This window comes from Camarhynchus parvulus, chromosome 4 (assembly GCF_901933205.1).
Source record: "Camarhynchus parvulus chromosome 4, STF_HiC, whole genome shotgun sequence".
Lineage (NCBI taxonomy): Eukaryota > Metazoa > Chordata > Aves > Passeriformes > Thraupidae > Camarhynchus > Camarhynchus parvulus.
In genome coordinates, this window is record NC_044574.1 from 1,766,901 (window position 1) to 1,790,819 (window position 23,919).

The window sequence follows — 23,919 nt, forward strand, 5'->3', positions numbered from 1 at the left end:
CTCACCCCGCAGCCCCCGGGGGGGTTTTTGGGGGAATTGTGCCTCTTGGGGTGGGAATTTTCCCCTCTTTTCTGGGGTGGGGGAGGAATTTTGCCTGTGGAATGTGGGGCGGGGCTGGGGCCATGTGCCCCTGCCGTGTCCTTGTGTTGCTGCCAGCGCCTCTTTTTTGGTTTTGGGTTTTTTTTTTTTTCTGTTTTTCTCAGATTTTTTTCCTGGTTTTTTCCTCTCTTTTCCCTTTTTTTTTTTCCTCATGGTACAAGGACCAGGAGCAGTTTCAGGAGGTTTTATGTGCCTACAAATATATATATATATATATATATATATATGTATATAAATATAAAGATATTTTACATGCCTGGGGGAGGGGTTAAAGTACAAAATCCCCACCTCGGGAAGGAGGAAAATCCCACTGGGAATGGGCTGGGAGCCCAGATCCCCTCTGTGACCCTGCCCAGGGGGACAGGGGACACCCCTGGGTGGGTAATCCCGAATAGTCCCGGGTGGGGCACGGGGCAGGGTCACGAGGCCAATTCCAGTTAAAGGGGACTGGGAGAGGGTGGGGGACAGGGATTGGGGTCCCCAGGATAAGGGGGGGGTCTCAGTCTGGCAGGGAATCGATGGTGCCAGGTCCTGGTGTGGTCCCCACAGTGACAGGAGGTCTCAGCTGGGGTGGAAATAGGTGGTGGCATCTCCAGGAAGGTCTCAGTTGGATAAGATGTCCATGGTGGCATCTCCAGGAAGGTCTAGTTGGACAGAAAGTCCGTGGTGGCATCTCCAGGAACATCTCAGTTGGACAGAAAGTCCGTGGTGGCAGGTCCCAGAGGTCCCCATGATGTTGGTGGGGACTCAGCTGAAGATTAAATTGATGGTGGCATCTCCCTAGGCCCCTCAGTTGGACAGGAAGGCCATGGTAGGAGCTCCAGGAAGGTCTCAGTTGGATAAAATGTCCATGGTGGCATCTCCAGGAAGGTCTCAGTTGGATAAGATGTCCATGGTGGCATCTCCAGGAACATCTCAGTTGGACAGGAAGGCCCTGGTGGCATCTCCAGGAAGGTCTCAGTTGGATAAGATGTCCATGGTGGCGTCTCCAGGAATGTCTCAGTTGGATAAAATGTCCATGGTGGCGTCTCCAGGAAGGTCTCAGTTGGATAAAATGTCCATGGTGGTGTCTCCAGGAAGGTCTCAGTTGGATAAGATGTCCCTGGTGGGAGCTCCAGGAAGGTCTCAGTTGGACAGGAAGTCCAGGATGGCAGGTCCTGGGGCTGTCCCCATGATGACAGGGGGGCTCAGTTGGAGATTAATTCAATGGTGGAGTCTCCAGGAAGGTTTTAGTTGGGCAGGAAGTCGATGGTGGCACATCCTGAGTAGTCTCAGTTGCACAGGAAGACAATGGTGGCATGTCCCAGGGTCCCCTCAATTGGACAGGAAGTTGATGGTGGCACATCATGGGTAGTCCCAGTTGGTCAGGAAGTTGATGGTGGCACGTCCCAGGGGCCCCTTCAGTTGGACAGGAAGTCGATGGTGGCACATCCTGGGTAGTCCCAGTTGGACACAAAGTCAATGGTGGCACATCACAGGGTCCCCTCAGTTGGACACAAAGTCGATGGTGGCACATCCTGAGTAGTCTCAGTTGGACAGCAAGTCAATGGTGGCACGTCCCAGGGTCCCCTCAATTGGGCAGGAAGTTGATGGAGGCACATCCTGGGTAGTCCCAGTTGGATGGGAAGCTGATGGTGGCATGTTCCAGAGGCTTGTCAATTGGATGGGAAGTGGATGGTGGGACATCCAGGGTGATCTCAGTTGCGCAGGAAGACAATGGTGGCACATCGCAGGATCCCCTCATTTGGACAGGAAGCTGATGGTGGCACGTCCTGGGTAGTCCCAGTTGGACAGGAAGTCGATGGTGGCACATCGCAGGGTACCTTCAATTGGATGGGAAGTCAATGGCGGCACATCCTTGGTAGTCCCAGATGGACAGGAAGACAATGGTGGCACATCCTGGGTAGTCCCAGTTGGTCAGGCAGTTGATGGTGGCACGTCCCAGGGTCCCCTCAGTTGGACAGGAGGTGGCACATCCCGGGTAGTCCCAGATGGACAGGAAGTCAATGGTGGCACATACTGAGTAGTCTCAGTTGGACAAGAAGACAATGGTGGCACCTCCCAGGGTCCCCTCAGTTGGACAGCAAGTCAATGGTGTTACGTCCCAGGGTCCCCTCAGTTGGACAGGAAGTCGATGGTGGCACATACTGAGTAGTCCCAGTTGGACAGCAAGTCAATGGTGGCACGTCCCAGGGTCCCCTCAGTTGGACAGCAAGTCAATGGTGTTACCCCCAGTTGCAGGAGTGGTGACATAGAGCCGTGAGTGTGAGTCCCGGCCCATGAGGTGGTGGCCCCGCGGCTGCGCGCGCGTGCGGGATCTCGGTGTCCCCAAACTGCATGCTGGTGCGGATCTCGCCCGCCCCGCGCCCGCGCCCGCGTCGCCCGCGTCGCCCAGCTCCAGGCTGATGGTGCCGCACTTCCTGACGCCGGGGTCGGTGATGTACACCACGTCGTCGCTGTCACAGCAGTAGATGTTGATGATGGTCCGGCGCTGGCCGGGCCGCCCCGGGCAGTAGCTCCGCTGGACCACCTCGCCCAAGGCCACCGACTGGTCCACGGTGACGAACTTCTCGAAGATGTCGGTGCACCAGTTCTTGCCCTCCTTGACCAGCAGCTTCTCACGCGGGTGCTTGCCCTCCACGAACTTGTTGAGGACGCCCACGCCGTAGGTGAGTGGCGAGCGGCGCACCCGCACCACGCCGGGGTCCAGGCCGAAGAGCACGGCCCCCTTGAGGATGGTCAGCCCCACGTCCTGCGGGACGATGACCCGGCAGCAGTGGCCGAAGGCGGCCTGCACCGCCCGCTGCAGCATGGCCGACTCGGCGAAGCCACCCACCAGGAACAGGAATTTGATGCCGTGGACCTCGGGTTTCTTCAGGAGGGCATCTGGAGCAAGGGGGATAAAAGGGGAGGGTTGGGGTTGGGGTGGTGGAGAAGGGGTGTGGGGAAGGGGTGGGGGTGGTTGGGGGGACAGGGATGAGGGGAGTCCAGGAATGGGGGAAGTTCCAGGGATGGAATGGGGCTGAGGGACAGGGAGGGTTCCAGGGACAATGGGGTTCTAGGCACAATGGGGGCTCCAGGGACAAGGGGGGTTCCAGGGACAATGGGGGTTCCAGGGACAAGGAATGTTCTAGGGATAAGGGGGGTTCAGGGACAATGGGGGGTCCAGGGACAGGGTTTTAGGGATAAAAGGTTTCCAGGGACAATGGGGATTCCAGAGACAAGGGCTAGTCCTAGGGACAATGGGGTTCCAGGGATAAAAGGTTCCCAAGGACAGTGAGGGATTCCAGTGACGAGGAGGGTTCCAGGCATGGGGGATCCCAGGGACAAGGTGGGTTCCAGGGATGGGGGGATCCCAAGGACAAGGTGGGTTCCAGGGATGGAGCAGGTTCCAGAGACAGGGGTGGTCGCAGGGACAAGGAGAGTTCCAGGGACAGGGAAAGGTTTCCAGGGACAATGGGGTTCCAGGGATAAAAGGTTCCCAAGGACAGTGGGGGATTCCAGTGACGAGGAGGGTTCCAGGAATGGGGGAATCCCAAGGACAAGGTGGGTTCCAGGGATGGAGTGGGTTCCAGAGACAGGGGTGGTCGCAGGGACAAAGGGGGTTCCACGGATAGGGAAGGTGCCAGGGATGAAGGGGGAGTGCCAGGCACAGGAGGGTCCCAGGGACAGGAGCGGGGTCCCGGGGACAAAGGGGATCCCGGGGTGCAGGATTGTGCCAGGGATGGGGGGGAATCTCTCAGGCATGGGATTGTCCCAAGGATGGGGGGGCTCATAGGGACAGGGGTGGCGCCAGGGACAGGAATGATTCCAGGGGTGAAGGGGCTCCCGGGAATGATGGGAATGATCCCAGGAATGGGGGGCTCCCAGTAACAGGGCAGGTCCCAGGGATGGGGAGTGACCCCAGGCACAGGGGGTGGCGCAGGGACAGGGGTTCCCCAGGCATGGCCGTGTCCCCGGGCCCCACCGATGTGCTGGATGATGTGGCTGATGGTTGGCTGGAACAGCTCGTTCATGGCCTCGGGGGACATCCGCAGCATCCCTTGGGACGACCACTTCACCAGGTTCACACTGGGGACAGACAGGGGACCCGGGGGTGACCAGGAACCGCCTGGTCCTTCCCCGTCCTCCCCCCTCCCACCCTATCCCACCTTCCCCCCTCTCTTTCCCTCTGCCACCCCAACGTCACTCCCACCGTGTCCCCACGCTCCCGAGGTGTCCCCAACCCGCATCACCCCTCACTTGCTCTTGCGGAGCGCGGTCTCCACGTTGTGGCCGCGGTGTTTGCGGTAGAAGTCAATGAAGGAGAAGGGCAGGGAGATGTTGAGGGGGCTGGAGCGGCTCGGGGCGGCCGCGCGCTTCCGCGCCTCGAAGGCGATGGTCAGGTCCACCCAGGCCGCCGGACGCTTGGCCTTGAAGGTGGCGATGAAATCGTCCCCGAAGATGTGGCACAGAAGCTTCTCGAAGGCCAGGTCCACGCCCACGGCCCCGTAGGGACCTCCTGAGGGACGAGGGTGGGCTCAGGAGGTGGCCCCGTGGTTGCCGTGTCCCCATGGCAGCCGTGTCCCCCATCACCGCGTTCTCCCACATCTCCATGTCCCTATGTCCCCTACATTCCCATGTCCTCGTGTCCCCCATCCCCATGTCCCTGTGTCATCCTGATGTCCTCATGTCCCCCATCACTGCGTCCCCCATATCCTTCGTGTCCCCATGTCCTCCATATCCCCCATGTCCCCCCCAACACCATATCCCCACATCTCCCACATTCCCATGTCCTTCATCCCCACATCCTGTCCCCCATGTGTCCCACATCCCCATGTCCCCGTCTCTCCTATACCCCCATCCTCATGTCCTCATGTCCCCCATCCCCGTGTCCCCCATATCCTCCATGTCCCCATGTCCTCCATATCCCCCATGTCCCCCCCAACACCACATCTCCCACATTCCCCATGTCCTCATGTCCTTCATTCCCACATCCTTGTCTCCCCCGTGTCCCCCATCCCCATGTCCCCGTGTCATCCTGATGTCCTCATGTCCCCCATCCATGTCCCCTATATCCCCCATGTTCCCATGTCCTTCATCCCCATGTCCTTGTCTCCCCCATGTCCCCCATGTCCCTCATCCCCACGTCCCTGTGTCACCCACATCTCCATGTCCCACTTCCCCTCATCCTGAGGTCCCCACACGTCCCCGTGGCACCCCTACCACCGTGTCCCCACGTGCCCCATCCCCATGTCCTTGTGCCATCCATGTCCCCATGTCCCCTCCACCTCATTCCCTTGTCCCTCTGTCCCCCCTCACCCACCCTCCTCATCCTCTCTGCCCCACCTTGTCCCCCTAATCCACCCCTGTCCCTCCTTGTCCCCCCAGTCCGTGTCCCCTTCCCTCTGTCCCTCTCTGTGCCCCCCCCCCTGCACTTCCCCACCGCCGCCACCAGGTGGCGCCACAGCCCCACCCACGGCCCTTTAGTGGGGCGGGGTGTCCCAGCCCGGATTCGGGGTCCCAGCCCGAGTTTGGGGTCCCAGCCCAGATTCGGGGTCCCAGCCCAGATTTGGGGTCCCAGCCCGGATTCGGGGTCCCAGCCCGGATTCGGGGTCCCAGCCTGAGTTTGGGGTTCCAGCCCAGATTCGGAGTCCCAGCCCAGACTGGGGTCCCAGCCTGGATTTGGGGTCCCAGCCCGAGTTTGGGGTCCCAGCCTGGGGTTTGGGGTCCCAGCCCGAGTCTGGAGTCCCAGCCCGGATTCGGGGTCCCAGCCTGGATTCGGTGTCCCAGCCCGGGATTTGGGGTCCCAGCCCGGATTCGGGATCCCAGCCTGAGTTTGGGGTCCCAGCCTGGATTCGGGGTCCCAGCCCGGATCTGGGGTCCCAGCCCGAGTTTGGGGTCCCAACCCGGGTTTGGGGTCCCAGCCCCGGATGTGGGGTCCCACCCGGGTTTGGGGTCCCAGCCCAGATTTGTGGTCCCACCCGAGTTTGGGGTCCCAGCCGGGTTTGGGGTCCCAGCCTGGGGTTTGGGGTCCCACCCCGGGTTTGGGGTCACAAGCCGGGGTTTGTGATCCGGGGAGGATCCCGGAGCGGGGTTAAAAAGGATGAACAAGGATCCTCATCCCACCCGAGGCTTTGTAGAGCTCCTTCAGCGTCCCCTGCGGCTTCTCGATCTGGTGCACGGTCAGATCCACCGTGCCCCCGCCACAATCGGCCACGATGTACCTGTCACCTGCGGGAGGGGACAGCGACAGGGTGGCGCTCCCGAGTGACCCCCCGCGACACCCACCCGCGGGGACACAGGGCTGCGTTTTCCCGGGGAAAAGGGAACTTTAACCAAAATATTGGGAATTGGGGCGGGCCGAGAGACGAAGGGACGGGATGGTGGTAGGGAGACCGCGCCCCTTCTGTGCGGTCAAGGGACAGAGCCCAACCGTGTCACCCCCATTGCAGGAGCACCCTTGGGTGCTCGGGGGTGGCTCTGTCACGAAGGGGACATCCAGGGGGACCCCGGGATCTGGGACACCCGTGTCCCCCCCTCGTACCTGCCTGCATCTCCGACCAGAGCTCGCCCACTCCCGACTCCACCAGGAAGGTGCGGCTGTGCCGGGATCGCCGGAGCTGCTCCCGGGCTGGGGGACAGAGCCGGGGGTCGGCAGCGGGGTCAGGATCCCCCCCATGTCCATGGGATCCACCCCATTTCCATGGGATCCACTCCATTTCCATGGGATCCACCCCACTTCCATGGGATCCGCCCCATTTCAATGGGATCCCCCCCTCATTTCCATGGGATCCCCTCCATATCAATGGGATCCACCCCATTACCCAGAATCCATCCCATTTCCATGGGATCACTGCCATTTCCATGGGATCCACTCCATTTCTATGGGATCACCCCCCATTTCCATGGGATCCACCCCATTTCCATAGGATACACCCCATAGCCATGGGATCCACCCTATTTCCATGGGATCCACCCCATAGCCATGGGATCCAGCCCATATCCATGGGATCTACCCCATATCCATGGCATCACCCCACTTCCATGGGATCCACTCCATATCCATGGGATCCACCCCATATCCATGGGATCCACACCATATCCATGGGATCCACCCCATATCCATGTCATCACCCCATAGCCATGGAATCCACCCCACTTCCATGGGACCCCCCCCCATTTCCATGGGATCCTCCCCATATCCATGGGATCCACCCGATTACCCAGAATCCACCCCACTTCCATAGGATACACCCCATAGCCATGGGATCCACCCCATTTCCATGGGATCCACCCCATAGCCATGGGATCCAGCCCATTTCCATGGGATCTACCCCATATCCATGGGATCACCCCCATTTCCATGGGATCCCCCCATTTCCATAGGATCCCCCCCATGTCCATGGGATCACCCCCATTTCCATGGGATGCCCCCCATTTCCATGGGATCCACCCCATTACCCAGGATCCACCCCATTCCCGCCGTGGGGTCTGTACTGGGAGCACCGGTGGCCGCTCCCCTCCAGCCAGGACCCCAATATGACCCAGCTCCACCATGGACAGGCTGATCCAGCTTTCCCTGCTGCCATCCCAAAGGATCCCAGCAGATCCCATGGGATCACCCTGTGCCCCCCCTGGGCCATGCCACCTCCGGCCCCGACCCCACAGCCTGCGTGGGGTTTCCTCTGCTCCACCCCATCCCAGGGACATCAAAGGCACCCGGAAGGGCCAGGATGAGCTGGGAAAGGTGGGGTTGTCCTGGGATATTTTTGGCACGGGGATAATTCCTCGTCCTTGGGGTCAGCTCGAGCAATCCCATAAATTCCCCATAAATCTCCCAAATCTCCATCTGGGATCACCACCAGCGCATCCCAGTTCCAGGGCTTGGTCCCAGCTGGGCAAACGGGGGCTGTCCCAGTAAAGCCCAGGATCCCACCCGTGGGGGGACAGTCCCTGGAGGTGGCCCAGGGACACCATGGGCTGGTGGCCAAGGGGGCAGGAGGGGGACACGGCTTGGAGGCTTATGGGAAAGCAGGGAAAAATGCCCTGGATTTGGGGAGGGGGGGATGGGGGGGTCTGGGAATGGTGGGGGGTGTCTGAGAATGGGGTTTTTGGGAATGGGGGTTCTGGAACTGAGGTTTCTGGGAATGGGGTCTCTGGGGTCAGGGGGTCTCTGGGAATGGGGTCTCTGGGGTCAGGGGGTCTCTGGGAATGGGGTTTCTGGGGACAGGGGGTCTCTGGGAATGGGGTTTCTGGGAATGGGGTCTCTGGGGACAGGGGGTCTCTGGGAATGGGGTCTCTGGGGACAGGGGGTCTCTGGGAATAGGGTGTCTGGAAATGGGGTCTCTGGGGACGAAAGATTTCTGGGAATGGGGTCTCTGGGGATGGGAGGTCCCTGGAAATGGGGGTCTCTGGGAATGAGGGGTCTCTGGGAATGAGGGGTCTCTGGGAATGAGGGGTCTCCGGAATGTGGCCTCTGGGAATGGGGGTGTGAGGATGGGGAAGTCTTTGGGGACAGGGTGTCTCTGGGGACAGGGGACTCTCTGGCAATGGGGTCTCTGGGGACTTCCCCAGCCATGGCAGCTGATGGACCCTCCAGACCTGGCACGCAGGGCCAGATCCCATTCCCTGCTCCTCCAGTCCCTGGCCCTGTCCTGACCCCATTCCCTGGCCCTATCCCGACCCCATTCCCTGCTCCTCCAGCCCCTGCCCTATCCCAACCCCCAACCCCATTCCCTGCTCCTCCAGCCCTATCCCGACCCCATTCCCTGCTCCTCCAGCCCTATCCCAACCCCATTCCCTGCTCCTCCAGCCCCCAGTCCTACCCCAACCCCATTCCCTGGCCCTAAGCCAACCCCATTCCCTGCTCCTCCAGCTCCCAGCCCTATCCCGACCCCATTCCCTGCTCCTCCAGCCCCCGGCCCTATCCCGACCCCATTCCCTGCTCCTCCAGCCCCTGCCCCATCCCGACCCCGCTCCCTGTGCCCCTCACCCTGCCGGAAGCTGGAGTCGATGGGGTGGGGGGTCTCGGTGCCGTTGGCCGGGGGGCGGCAGCTGAGCTCGATCAGTTGGTGCAGCCGCAGCTTCCGGCAATAAATGGAGGCGGCCTCGGGCTCCAGCGCGATCAGCAGCTGCTCCGGCGTCTCCGGGGACACCAGCCCGGCCTGCGGGGACATGCGGTGACAGGGAGGGGATGGGGACGGGGACTGGGGGTTCCTGGGTGTGTGCCCAGGCCCTTGGTGGGCACGCAGATCTGGAATTGTGGGATGCGGGAGGACCTGATACTTGCCAATATCTGAATTTTCACCCAAAAACTCAACTGACCAATCAACCGCCCAACCTGTGACCCAACAGCTCAGCCAACAGCCCAAGCATGCAGCTGATCATCCGACCACTCAACCTGCCATAGATCCACCCAGTCACTCAACCAACCACACAACCAACCACCTAACCAACAACCTGACCACCCCACCAACCAATGACCTCACCACCAACCAACCAATGACCTCACCACCAAACCAACCATCCAACCTACCACACAATCAATGACCTCACCACCAAATCAGTCACCAAACCAACAACCTGACCACCAAACCAACCAACCACCCAACAAACCAACTACCTCACCACTCAACTAACCATCCAACCAACCACACAACCAACAGCCTCACCACAAAACCAACCATCCAACCAAGGACTTGACCACCAAACTAACCACCCAACCAATCACCGAACCAACTGATGACCTCACCACCCAAGCAACCATCCAACCAACCACACAAACAAAGAACTGATCACCAAATCAACCACACAACCACCCACCCAACCACCCAGCCCCTGACCCAACCACACAACCAACCACCTGACCACTGACCCAACCACCTGACCATTGACCCACACCCAACCAATAACCTGACCACCCAACCAACCTCCTGCTCAATCATCCAACCGCTCGACCAATGACCCAGTCAACCAATGAACCAACCAATGTCCTGAACACCAAACCAAGCATTCAACTGGCCAACCAGCAGCTCAACCAATGGCCCAACCACCAAATCAGTCATCCAGCCAATGGCCAAACTGCTCAAGCAGCCACCCAACCAACCTCCCAACCAATGACCCACCCATTCAACCAACCAACCAACTGCTCAACCAACACATAGACCAATCACCCAACCACTCAACCAGACAACTGCTCAACCAATGACCTGAGCACCCAACCAACCACCCAACCAATGGCCAAACTGCTCAGCCAGCTACGCAAACAACCTCCCAACCAATGACCCACCCATTCAACCAACCAACCAACCAACCAACCAACCAACCAACCAACCAACCAACCAACCAACTTCTCAACAAACACATCGACCAACCACTCAACCAGACAACTGCTCAACCAATGACCCGAGCACCAAACCAACCACCCAACCACTGAACAAATCAACCAATCACCCAATAATCCTCTTAACCACCTACCTGGAAAATTATCCACCCAGTCACCCAACAACTTTTGGTTGGTTTGTGTTGGAAGGACCTTAAATCCCATCCCACTCCCACCCTATCCATGGGCAGGGACACCTCTCACTGTCCCAGGTGGATCCAAATCCATCCAGCTGGGCCTTGGATGCTTCCAGGGATCCAGGGGCAGCCACAGCTTCTCTGGGAATTCCAGCCCAGCCCCTCCCCACCCTCCCAGCCAGGAATTCCCTCCCAATGTCCCACCTAACGCTGCCCTCTGGCAGTGGGAATTCCATTTGAGGGGAGAAGGGGAAACCCTGGAGACCACAACCGCTGTGAGGGTCACCCCGTGGTCACCCTCCGGAGTCCCCCCACCTTGTAGGCCGCTTCCCGCATGAACTGCTTGGCCGGCTGCTTCCAGATGGCCGGCACGGTGAGCACCCAGCGGATGGCGTCGCTCTCGGGCAGGGACGGGCACTGGTCCTTCAGCTCCTGCCAGGGGACAAGCAGGACGTGACACCTGGGGGCTGCCGGTGAACCACGGGATGGTTTGGGTGGGGAGGGACCTTAAACCCCATCCAGTCCCACCCAGGGACACCTCCCACTGTCACAGGTCACTCCAAGCGCCAGTGTCCAACCGTGGACACTTCCCAGGGACAGGGCAGCCACAGCAAATCTGGGAATTCCATCCCAGGGCCTCCCCGACCCTCCCATGGAATGCACGGAGAGGACGGAGGGGATTCCGTTTGGGAAGGAGGAGGAGGAGGGATGGGGGTGGCCCCACCTGCACCGCGTGCTGCTTGAAGAAGCGCAGCGCGTGGGCGAACACCTCCAGCGCCGGCATCTTCTTCCCGTTGACAGCTTCCAGCTCGGTTTTCATGGTCAGATCCTGCCGGGAACAGCAAATGGATCACACCAGGGGCTGGGAGGTGGATGGATCCACCACCAAACCTCGAGAATTTGCTCATCCTTCTCTGCCCCAGCTGGAGCTCAGGTGCCTGAAGCTTCGTGCAGCCACATCCACCCACCCTGGAGCAGCTCGGAATGGGAAAATCTCAAATTTACCCCCCTAAAATGGGCTGAAATGGGGTTTTTTCCCCAACATTTCAATTCCCAGCCTGGCCAGGATCCCCCTGGGAACACCGGGAACGTCAGGATGGGAGCAGGGACTCACGCTGGTGCTGTGGATCTTCATCTTAAACTTCTCGAAGTAGAACCACTCGCGGGCCTCCTCGGGGTCCAGGTCGTGGTAGTAATCGCGGGCGGTGTAGCCGAAGCTGTGGAATGTCCCCTCCGGGGTCAGCAGGAGGCTGGTGGGGGTCTTCTGGTTGGCCACGCCCGGGTCGCCCCCTCCCATTTCCTGCAAAGAGGAGCCGGAGCAGGTGAACTTCCAGGGAATGGGTCCTGCCAGGTTTAGTTTGTTTCCATGGGCGTGGTCTGAAGGACCTTAAAGGGGGACAAAGGAGGAGGGGTGATCCTGCTCCACCCTCCCAGGAATTTCATGGAATTCCAGACTGGTTTGGGTTGCGAGGGACCTTGAAGACCACTGAGTGCCACCTACTTCCATGGCAGGGACACCTCCCACCGTCCCAGGTGAGTCCAAGTCCATCCCAACCTGGCCTTGGGCACTGCCAGGGATCCAGGGGCAGCCCCAGCAAATCTGGGAATTCCAGCCCAGCCAGGAATTCCTTGCCAAGATGCCAGCCCAATCTCCCCTTTCCCAGTGGGAGCCATTCCCTGGCTCCTGTCCCTGCAGGCCTTGTCCCCAGGCCCTCTCCAGCTCTCCTGCAGCCCCTCCAGGCACTCTGAGGATTTCCTGGAGTTTTCCCTTCTCCAGAGGAACATTGCCAGCTCTGCCAGCCTGGTTCCAGAGCAGAGGGGCTCCAGCTCTTGGCGTAACCTCATCCCACACCTTCCACCCGCTGTTGCCAGGAACCATCTCCCACCAAGCCAACCTCTGGCCATTCTGGGGCCATGAAAGTCCTTTCCCACCTCCGGGGCCCCCGTCAGGTGCTCACCTCATCATGTGGATGGCCTCGGGGTCGCTGGTGAAGCTGAAGGCGTAACCACTGGAGGTGGTGCCGAAGTCGATGGCCACCACCACGGAGAAGGACGGCCCCTGCTGGGAGCGCGCCTCACTCCGCTGGAAGGCAAGGAACGGGATCAAGCCCTCAGTTGGGACTGGGGGATCCCAGAAAAGCAGAAAAAAAAACAGAAACAGCTTCATTTTCCCAGGATTTTTCCTGGATTTTCAGGATTTTTCCTGGATTTTTACCCAGCTTGGTGATTTCCTGATGGGTTCTTCTTATACATCTTCACTCATTGGGAAAAGCATCTCCCATGTTCTGCAGGAGGCAAGGTAAAGACCCCAAGAACTGGTTCATTTTCCCAGGATTTTCAGGATTTTTCCTGAATTTTCAGGATTTTTCCTGGATTTTCACCCAGTTTGGTGATTTCCTGATGGGTTCTTCTTATACATCTTCACTCTTTGGGAAAAGTGTCTCCCATATTCCACGGGAGGCAAGCAAGGCAAGGAATGGGATAACCTCAATTGGGGCTGGAAAAAATAAGAATAGGGATCCCAGAAATCCAGGAAAAATTCTGAAAATCCAGGAAAAATCCTGAAAATCCTGGGAAAATGAACCAGTGATTTCCTGATGGATGATTCTTCTACTTCTTATATATCTTCACTCATTGGGAAAAGCGTCTCCCATGTTCCGTGGGAGGCAAGGTAAAGACCCCAGGAACTGGTTCATTTTCCCAGGATTTTCAGGATTTTTCCTGGGTTTTCAGGATTTTTTTTCCTGCATTTTCACCCAGTTTGGTGATTTCCTGATGAGTTCTTCTTATACATCTTGACTCATTGGGAAAAGCGTCTCCCATATTCCACGGGAGGCAAGCAAGGCAAGGAATGGGATCAAGCACTCAGTTGGGACTGGGGCATTCCAGAAAAGTGGCAAAGACGCCAGGAACAGCTTCATTATCCAGGGATTTTCAGGATTTTTCCTGAATTTTCAGGATTTTTCCTGGATTTTCACCCAGTTTGGTGATTTCCTGATGGGTTCTTCTTATACATCTTCACTCATTGGGAAAAGCATCTCCCATATTCCACAGGAGGAAGCAAGGCAAGGAATGGGATCTAGCACTCAATTGGGACTGGGGGATTCCAGAAATGCAGGAAAAATTCTGAAAATCCAGGAAAAATCCTGAAAATCCTGGGAAAATGAACCAGTGATTTCCTGATGGATGATTCTTCTTCTTCTTCTTACACATCTTCACTCATTGGGAAAAGTGTCTCCCATGTTCCACGGGAGGCAAGGTAAAGACCCCAGGAATTGGTTCATTTTCCCAGGATTTTCAGGATTTTTCCTGCATTTTCGCCCACTTTGGTGATTTCCTGATGGATTCTTCTTATACATCTTCACTCATTGGGAAAAGCGTCTCCCATATTCCACGGGAGGCAAGCAAGGCAAGGAATGGGATCAAGCACTCAGTTGGGACTGGGGGATCCCAGAAATGCAGGAAAAATCCTGAAAATCCAGGAAAAATCCTGAAAATCCTGGGAAAATGAACCAGTGATTTCCTGATTCTTCTTCTTCTTACACATCTTCACTCATTGGGAAAAGTGTCTCCCATGTTCCACGGGAGGCAAGGTAAAAACCCCAGGAACAGTTTCATTTTCCCAGGATTTTCAGGATTTTTCCTGGATTTTCAGGATTTTTCCTGGATTTTTACCCAGCTTGGTGATTTCCTGATGGGTTCTTCTTATATATCTTCACTCATTGGGAAAAGCATCTCCCATGTTCTGCAGGAGGCAAGGTAAAGACCCCAAGAACTGGTTCATTTTCCCAGGATTTTCAGGATTTTTCCTGAATTTTCAGGATTTTTCCTGCATTTTCACCCAGTTTGGTGATTTCCTGATGGGTTCTTCTTATACATCTTCACTCTTTGGGAAAAGTGTCTCCCATATTCCACGGGAGGCAAGCAAGGCAAGGAATGGGATCAAGCACTCAATTGGGACTGGGGGATTCCAGAAATCCAGGAAAAATTCTGAAAATCCAGGAAAAATCCTGAAAATCCTGGGAAAATGAACCAGTGATTTCCTGATGGATGATTCTTCTACTTCTTATATATCTTCACTCATTGGGAAAAGCGTGTCTCCCATGTTCCGTGGGAGGCAAGGTAAAGACCCCAGGAACTGGTTCATTTTCCCAGGATTTTCAGGATTTTTCCTGGGTTTTCAGGATTTTTTTTCCTGCATTTTCACCCAGTTTGGTGATTTCCTGATGAGTTCTTCTTATACATCTTGACTCATTGGGAAAAGCATCTCCCATATTCCACAGGAGGCAAGCCAGGCAAGGAATGGGATCAAGCACTCAGTTGGGACTGGGGCATTCCAGAAAAGTGGCAAAGACACCAGGAACAGCTTCATTATCCAGGGATTTTCAGGATTTTTCCTGAATTTTCAGGATTTTTCCTGGATTTTCACCCAGTTTGGTGATTTCCTGATGGGTTCTTCTTATACATCTTCACTCATTGGGAAAAGCATCTCCCATATTCCACAGGAGGCAAGCAAGGCAAGGAATGGGATCTAGCACTCAATTGGGACTGGGGGATTCCAGAAATCCAGGAAAAATTCTGAAAATCCAGGAAAAATCCTGAAAATCCTGGGAAAACGAACAAGTGATTTCCTGATGGATGATTCTTCTTCTTCTTACACATCTTCACTCATTGGGAAAAGCGTCTCCCACGTTCCATGGGGTGGCTGTGGTCGTTCCCAAAGGCAGTTCCCGTGGGACACAGGGATTTGGGCAGCCCTGGAGAGGGATGGATGCCCATGGGAGCAGCCAGGGTGGTTGGGGGCTCCTGTTTTTATTGTGCTGAGCCCCCCTCACTCGGACCCTGAAATTGGAGCCACAATTCCCAAAAACCTCCCTTGTGTCCAGTCTCAGTCCAAGGGACATTGCCCCAGGTGTCCCCAAGGGTCATCCAGCTGAGACCCTTCCCTGTGACCAATCTCAGCTTGTCCCAGGTTGTCCCCAAGTGTCACCCAGCTGAAAATCCCCCTGGTCCAGGCATTTCAGGATTTTGGGATATTCCCACTGCTGCTCCCACACTTTTCCTGTCCCCACTCCGTGTCCTTTCCCTCCAGGGCTGTCCCCGTGCTGAAGAAGCCACAAGGATGTGACAAGGCCCTGTCCCCTCATCACCACGGGAAGCTGAAAGCCTCGTTAACCTGTAATGTCCCCAGATTTGATAAGTGAGGACACGAGCTGGCCGGGAAAAATGCCGGGATCAGCAGGGAAGAGGCGGCCGGCGCAGGAATGTGCAGGGACAAGGAACTCCAGGGAGGATCCGCCTCTGGAACGCGGCCTCCCACACCCGGCGGCCCCGGAGGAGGGCAGGAGTTTTGTGGGGTTAAATTTTTCCTGGTGGGTCGTTCCAGAGCTGGAAAACCCCTCCATGCCGAAAATCCCATGGATAGAGGTCCTGGGGATAGACGGACCCATCCTGCAGGACTGGGGGGGATGGAGGCTGGACTGGGAGGGGGAGCAGGAGCTGGGGAAGGAGCAGAGGGGGATAGGACAGGGGATATAGACCCCAGTGGGCTTACTGGGACCCCAAAACTGCCTCACTGGGAACAGCATAATGGTTTTACTGGGGACCCCACTGTAACCTTACAGCGACTTCGTAATAACCTTAGTGGGAACCCCATAATGGCCTTACTGGGACCACACACTGGCCAAAATGGGAACTCCATAATGGCCTTACTGGGACCACACACTGGCCAAAATGGGAACTCCATAATGGCCTTAATGGGACCCCACAACTGCCTTACTGGGAACCCCATAATTGTTTTGTTGGGGACCCCACTGTGACCTTACTGGGAACCCACAATGACCTTACTGGGAACCCCACAATGGCCATACTGGGACCCCTATAATGGCCATACTGAGACCTCAAAGCTGCTTTATTGGAAACACCATAATGATCTTATTGGGGACCCCACAATGGCCTTACTGGGGATCCCACTGTGGCCTTACTGGGGCCGTACAGTGACTTCATAACAACCTTACTGGGAACCCCATAATGGTCTTATCGGGACCCCAAAACTGCCTTACTGGGAACGCCATAATGGTCTTATTGGGGACCCCATAATGGCCTTACTGGGGACCCCACTGTGGCCTTACTGGGGGCCCCACAATGGCCGTACAGTGACTTCATAACAACATTACTGGGAACCCCACAATGGCCTTACTGGGACCCCAAAACTGCCTTACTGGGAACACCATAATGGTCTTATTGGGAACCCCATAATGGCCTTACTGGGGACCCCACAATGGCCATACAGTGACTTCATAACGACCTTACTTGGAACACCATAATGACCTTACTGGGACCCCAAAACTGCCTTAGTGGGAACCCCATAATAGCCATACCAGGACCACTAAACTGCCTTACTGGGAACCCCACAATGGCCTTACTGGGACCCCAAAACTGCCTTATTGGGAACCCCATAATGGCCTTACTGGGACCACACACTGGCCAAAATGGGAACTCCATAGTGGCCTTACTGGGATCCCAAAACTGCCTTACTGGGAACCCCATAATGGCCTTACTGGGACCCCAAAACTGCCTTACTGGGAACCCCACAATGGCCTTACTGGGACCCCAAAACTGCCTTACTGGGAATCCCACAATGGCCTTACTGGCACCCCAAAATGGCCTTACTGGGAACCCCATAATTGTCTTATTGGGAGCCCCACACTGGCCGTACTGGCACCCCAAAGCTGCCTTACTGGGAACCCCATAATGGCCTTACTGGGAGCCCCATACTGGCCGTACTGGGACCCCAAAACTGCCTTACTGGGAGCCCCACCCTGGCCGTACTGGTTCCGCACTCACCGGTGACTGGGAGGGCGTCAGCGGGGCGATGCTGCAGCTGTCGTGGGGCGTCCCCGGGGAGCCGGGCGGGGACGGCGTCGGGCACCGCTCACCGTTGGCACCTGGGGACACGGACGGGAGAGTCTGGGGGACCCCAAAGACCCTTCCCCAGGGAGAGACCAGAGGGACATCCCGATGGAGATGGATGCGAATCCCAGCCCTTCGCCAAGGACCTTTCCCCAAGGAGAGACCACCTGGGACATCCCAGTGGAAATGGATCCTGGTGGGAAGGGATCCCAGCCTTTCCTCAAGGAGAGACCACCCAGGACATCCCAATGGAGACAGATCCACATGGGAAGGGATCCCAGTCCTTCCCAAGGAGAGACCACTCAGGACATCCTGATGGAGATAGATCCAGGTGGGAAGGGATCCCAAATCCTTTCCCCCAGGAGAGACCACCTGGAACATCCCAATGGAGGCAGATCCAGGTGGGAAGGGATCCTAGGCCTTCCCGAAATCCTTTCCTCAAGGAGAGATCACCCGGGACATCCCAATGGAGATAGATCCAGGTGGGAAGGGATCCCAGCCCTTCCCAAATCCTTTCCTCAAGGAGAGACCACCCAGGACATCCCGATGGAGATAGATCCAGGTGGGAAGGGATCCCAGCCCTCCCCAAATCCTTTCCCCAAGTAGAGACCACCCAGGACATCCCAATGGAAATGGATCCAGGTGGGAAGGGATCCCAAATCCTTTCCCCCAGGAGAGACCACCTGGGACATCCCAATGGAGATAGATCCAGGTAGGAAGGTATCCCAGCCCTCCCCAAATCCTTTCCTCAAGGAGAGACCACCCAGGACATCCTGATGGAGATGGATCTGGGGTGGATGTGGTGGTGGAGGGGACGGAGTCACTGTGGGGTCTCCAGAGGTGGAGTTCATAAAATCATGGAATTGTGGGATGGTTGGAATTGAGAAGGTCCCTAAATCCATTATCCCAGGTGGATCCATCACGGCCTTGGACAATTCCAGGGATGTGTCCAAGGGGACACTTGCGGGGGAAGATGCTCCAGGCCAGCAGCTGGAAGGCTTGGATTCAGTGGGAATGGGGGAAAACTTGGAAAGAAGGAAAGGAAATGTCTGTGTTTCAAATCCGTGGAGAACCAGCGAGGGAGGGTGGATCCAGCTCAGACCCTCGGCCACGCTCCAGAACATCCCGGTTTCCTGGACACCCTGGAAGCTCCGTGGGCCCGTGGCAATCCCAAAATCTGGGGGTGGGGATCATGGGTAAAGCAAATTTTCCCTCCTCCTCTTCCTCCCCCTGAAGCCACCACCCGTCCCTGTCCCCTCCAGCAGCAGAATTCCAGCCCCGGGGACCCCCGATGATCCCAAAATCGGGACGGGGTGAGCCCCAGAGTCCCGGGGACACGGGGCTGTCCCGCCCGCGCTGCCCCGGGCATCTGGCTCCAATTAGCAGCCGGCATTAATTAATCACCGCCCACGACAGAGCGGCTGGAGCGGCCCCAGCTGGAAGGAGCTGGGGGAGCTGGCGGAGCGGCTTTCCCAAGGGATTGGGATGGGGTAAAGTGTCGGGAATGCGGTGTGGGGTCCGGGCGGTGACACCGGCGAGGTGAAGGGACTGTCGGCCCTCAAACCTGCGCTGTGGGATTGCCGATCCTGCCGGGATCCAGCCGGGATCCAGCCGGGATCCAGCCGGGATCGGGGCCGTGGGAGCAGGGCTGAGCAGCGCCCACCCCCAGCTGGGCTCTGGAGAGATTTGGGAACAGAGGAGGCTCCGTTGTTGAAAGGATTTGGGGAACAGAGGAGGCTGCGTGGTTGGAGATGTTTGGGAATAGAGGAGGCTCCGTGGTTGGAAGGATTTGGGAACAGCAGAGGATGCTCCAGGAAGAACAAAACTCCATCTCCTCTTCCCTGGAGTCCGGACAAACCCAGCCCGGCTCCCAGTGCCACCAGTTTGCCCTGGGACAGCCACTGGGACCCTCTCGGGAAGCTCAGGAGCCACAAGGAATGTTCTGGGATCCCCCAACAGCAGCAGCCGAGATTGGGGTTGGGATTGGGATTGGGGTCGGGATTGGGATTGGGATTGGGATTGGGATTGGGGTCGGGATTGGTTTGATCCCGACTTTGTGTCTGGGGAAGAGCCCCATCACAGAGCTGGGGACAGCGATTGCCGTGTCCCCACCCCGGAGCTGTGCTGGTGACACGTCTGCCGTCCCCTACACGCTCTCCCTAAGTGCCTTTCCCTGTATCCGTGTCTATCCCATAAATATTTGATCCCAGACAAATGGGAACGGTCCCTGCGCCGTCTCCGCGTGCGACAGAGCCGGGGGGGACGGTGACACCCCGGGGGCTCTGGAGAGCCTCGGACATGAAACCTCATTCCTGAGGAGAAGGATCGGGGTCGGAGGGGGGGGAATTCCTGCTGTGGCCTCGGCGTTCCTGGATTTGGGATGGAGGGATCAGGTTTGGGATGGCAGGATGAGGTGTGGAATGGCAGGATGAAGTTTGGGATGGTGGGCTCAGGTTTGGTGGGCGGGGGGGCTCAGGCTTGGGGTGGCAGGATTGGGTTTGGGATGGAAAGATTGGGTTTGGGATGGAGGGACAAGTTTTGGGATGGAGGGACCAGTTTTGGGATGGAGGGACCAGTTTTGGGATGGAAGGAGCAGGTTTGGGATGGAAGGATGAGGTTTGGGATGGCAGGATGAAATTTGGGATGGTGGGGTCAGGTTTGGGATGATGGGACCCGGTTTGGGATGTCAGGATCAGGTTTGGAATGGAGGGGTCAGGTTTGGGATGGCGAGATCAGGTTTGGGATGGAAGGAGCAGGTTTGGGATGATGGGATGAGGTTTGGGATGGCGGGATGAGGTTTGGGATGGCAGGATGAAATTTGGGATGGTGGGGTCAGGTTTGGGGATGGCAGGATGAGGTGTGGAATGGCAGGATGAAGTTTGGGATGGTGGGCTCAGGTTTGGTGGGTGGGGGGCTCAGGTTTGGGGTGGCAGGATTGGGTTTGGGGTGGAAAGATTGGGTTTGGGATGGAGGGCTCAGTATTGGGATAGAGGGACCAGGTTTGGGACAGCAGGACTAGGTTTGGGATGGAGGGATGAGGTTTGGGATGGAGGGATGAGGTTTGGGATGGCAGGATGAGGTTTGGGATGGCAGGGTCAGGTTTGGGATGGCGGGATCAGGTTTGGGATGGCAGGATTGGGTTTGGGATGGTGGGATCAGGTTTCCTCCCCCAGCTGGTTCTGGTTCCCCTGGCGTGGGATCTTCAGAGGGGACACAGAGGGGGGACAGCAAGGGACCCGGACACGGAGTGATGGTCTGGGGGGGGTCAGGGGACATCTCAGCCGGTGCCACCCCCTGGGGACATCCTTACCCATGCGCAGGCTCTGCATCCCAGGCTCCAGGAGCATGGCCATGGCCTCGCTGCCCACCTGGAAAAGGAAGGCACAAAATCCATCCCTGTGTCCCCTCGGCAGTGTGGGGTGTCCCCACAGTGTCCCCTCAGCGTCCCCTCAGTGCCACTACCCCCCAAAAACCACAGCAGGGACAAGGCTGGGATTTGTAGGGTTGGCAGGAGGGGACCCCAAATCCCAGCTCACAAGGGGCTGTCCCTGTTTGGGACACACGCAATTGTCACCATCCAGGGTGTCCCCGGCTGTCACAGCCACTGTGGGGACCGGGACCCGAGTTCCTGTCACCGAGCAGGTCAGACAGATGTGCAGGATGCAGATGTGCAGGGTGGAAATCGCTGTTCCTGCACACCTCTACCCTCAACCAAACCCCTTTTCTGGGGGGGTGGGCTCGTTTAGGAAAAATCCCAATTTATTTTCTGATGGAAGCGCGGTGTCCAAAGGGATCCTGGGCTCTTCCCAGGGATTGTAACCCAGCTCCAAATCCTCTTCCAGGGATAACACCCCAGCTCCTGGCTCCCTTCCCGAGGCCACAGCCTCCCACCACCCCCGAGCCCCCCAGCCCACACCAGCTGCTCTCATCCCACAAATCCAGAGCTTCGGGATAGGGCTGAGCTCATCGGGAGAGGCCTCCCCACCAGCCAAACCCACCCACGAGCTGTCGGCCCCACAGCCTTCCCTCGTCCCAAAAAATCCCCACAGCCCCACAGCCTCCCCTCTTCCCAAAAAATCCCCACAGCCTCCCCTCTTCCCAAAAATCCCAATGGCCCCACAGCCTCCCCTCTTCCCAAAAATCCCAATGGCCCCACAGCCTCCCCTCTTCCCAAAAATCACCAATGGCCCCACAGCCTCCCCTCTTCCCAAAAATCCCCACAGCCCCACAGCCTCCCCTCTTCCCAAAAAATCCCCACAGCCTCCCCTCTTCCCAAAATATCCCCACAGCCTCCCCTCTTCCCAAAAAATCCCTATGGCCCCATGGCCTCCCCTCTTCCCAAAAAATCTCCATGACTCCATGGCCCTTCCCAAAAATCCCCACAGCCCCACAGCCTCCCCTCTTCCCAAAAATTCCCCATGGCCCCACAGCCTCCCCTCTTCCCAAAATATCCCCACAGCCTCCCCTCTTCCCAAAAAATCCCCTCGGGATACCGACGGCAGGTGGGGAGGTTTTCCCTGGAATGGGGGGCCCAGCTCAGGCCACACCAAAGCTGTGGGCAGGGAAGGCCGTGCTGGGGGCCCTGGGGTGTCATACAGGGCGTCCTGGGGCTGCTCTAGGGGTCCTTTTGCACCAAAATTGAGCTTTTCCACCAAAATGGGGCTTTCCGGGAGGTTTTCCTGCAGGAAATCACCCCCAAATCTGGGATCTGTGTCCTTTCCCAGCTGCCTGGGGCTCAGGCTGTGGGTTTGGATGTGCGGGGATGTCCCCAATGTCCCCAACCCCGCAGCCTGAGCACCCTATGGGAGCCAAGGGGACACGCCAGCGCTTGGTGGCTCCGTGGCTTTGTCCCCCGTCCCTCCATGGCCATGGGGGGTCCTGGGGGTCGCTGTGGGGTCTGTGCTGACCCTCAGCCTCCGGGTGGCCAAAATCCTCCTTGTCCAGGGTGGCAGCGGGTGACAACAGCCACCTTTGTCCCCAAGGTGCCATTCCCCTGCCAGGCCAGGACGGTGGGTGGCCTCAAGCCCCCGGGTGTCCCCCAGTGACCGCGCTGTTGTCACCCAGGGGACACGGGACCAAGCCCCCGACCCTGGGGGTCCCTCCCGGGGCTGATCCCCGTGCCTCCCGGGCTCCCTCCGGGTTTTGAGGATTTTCCACCATTTCCGCCGCTGCGGGGGCTCACGGAAACCGGGAAAGGAAACAAAGTTTGGGAGCGGGATCAGGGTGGAGCAGCCAGGAGCGGCACCGGGGCTGTGGCACGGCCGAGAGCGGCACGGATTGGCCGGGCATGGTGAGCCCCGCAACTCGGCGTGATCCCACAAACTCGGCGTGACCCCAAAACTCAGGGTGACGCCATAAACTCGGCGTGACCCCACAAACTCGGGGTGACCCCACAAACTCAGCGTGTTCCCAAAACTCGGGGCGTCCCCACAAAACCGATGTGATCCCCTAAACTCAGGGTGTCCCACAAACTCAGGGTGTCCTCACAACTCGGGGTGACCCCACAAACTTGTGGTGTCCTCACAACTTGGTGTGTCCCCAAAACTCAGGGTGCCCCACAAACTCGGCCTGTCCCCACAACTGGGGTGACCCCACAAACTTATGGTGTCCCCATAAACTCAGGGTGTCCCCACAACTGGGGTGACCCCACAAACTCGGCGTGACCCCACGGGACACCCGGGAGGCTCGGGGCAGCTGTGGGGCTCCCATCCAGATGTGCTGGTTCAGAAGGAGCTGTGTTGTCCCCACATGCCCGCTGTGAGCGTGGCTGCGGGGTTGGGGACACCCCAAATCCTCCCGAGGAGCTGTTGGGGTTCCCTGGGGCCCTTCCCTGTCCCCTCGGCCGTGGCTGGGACACAGGAGCCACCCGGGGGTGTCCCCTGCACGGTGCTGGCACTTTGTGGTGTCCCCGATGGTCCCAGCGGTGTCCCCCAGGACAGGACACACGGGGACAATGTCCGAGGGTCCATCCCCCTTCCCCCCCGTGCCCACACCCCCCTATTCCCACCGGGAAGAGGCTGCGGGGTCCCGGCACCCCCTGGATGTCCCCAAACCGAGCAGCGACCCCAGCGCCGGTGCCACCCTCACCTCGGCCAGGGGACAGGGCTGTCCCTCACGTCCCCACGCCGGTTTCCGCCAGCCCCGCTGACCACTCACCGCTGTGGGGGGGGACACAGGTTGGGGACCCCCCGCTTTGTGCCCCGGGCTGGTGGCTCTGTCCCCTCGGCTCTGTCCCCGTCCTGCCCGCGGCTCTGTCCCCGCGGCTCTGTCCCCGCCGGGGCCCCGCGCAGCCCCCCGTGCTCCGGCTTCCTCCCACTCCCTGTCCCAGGCAGCGCCTCAAATTGCAATTCCAGCTGCAGATGTGGGAGCGGGAGCGGCGGGAGGAGGAGGAGGAGGAGGAGGAGGCAG

General features: G+C 58.2%; 1 protein-coding gene across 1 annotated transcript; it reads right to left on the reverse strand.

The window, feature by feature from the left end:
- Positions 1-283: 283 nt before the first annotated feature.
- Positions 284-23,919, reverse strand: HSPA12B (heat shock protein family A (Hsp70) member 12B). The gene is given in 16 exon segments (XM_030947973.1): positions 284-2,288; positions 2,414-2,455; positions 2,458-2,985; positions 4,067-4,170; positions 4,342-4,600; positions 6,208-6,312; positions 6,626-6,712; positions 9,074-9,245; positions 10,915-11,031; positions 11,324-11,428; positions 11,714-11,881; positions 11,884-11,899; positions 12,558-12,682; positions 17,446-17,546; positions 20,822-20,879; positions 23,668-23,919. Coding segments are annotated over 15 exon segments (2,046 nt in total). The 5' UTR covers positions 20,865-20,879; positions 23,668-23,919; the 3' UTR covers positions 284-2,214.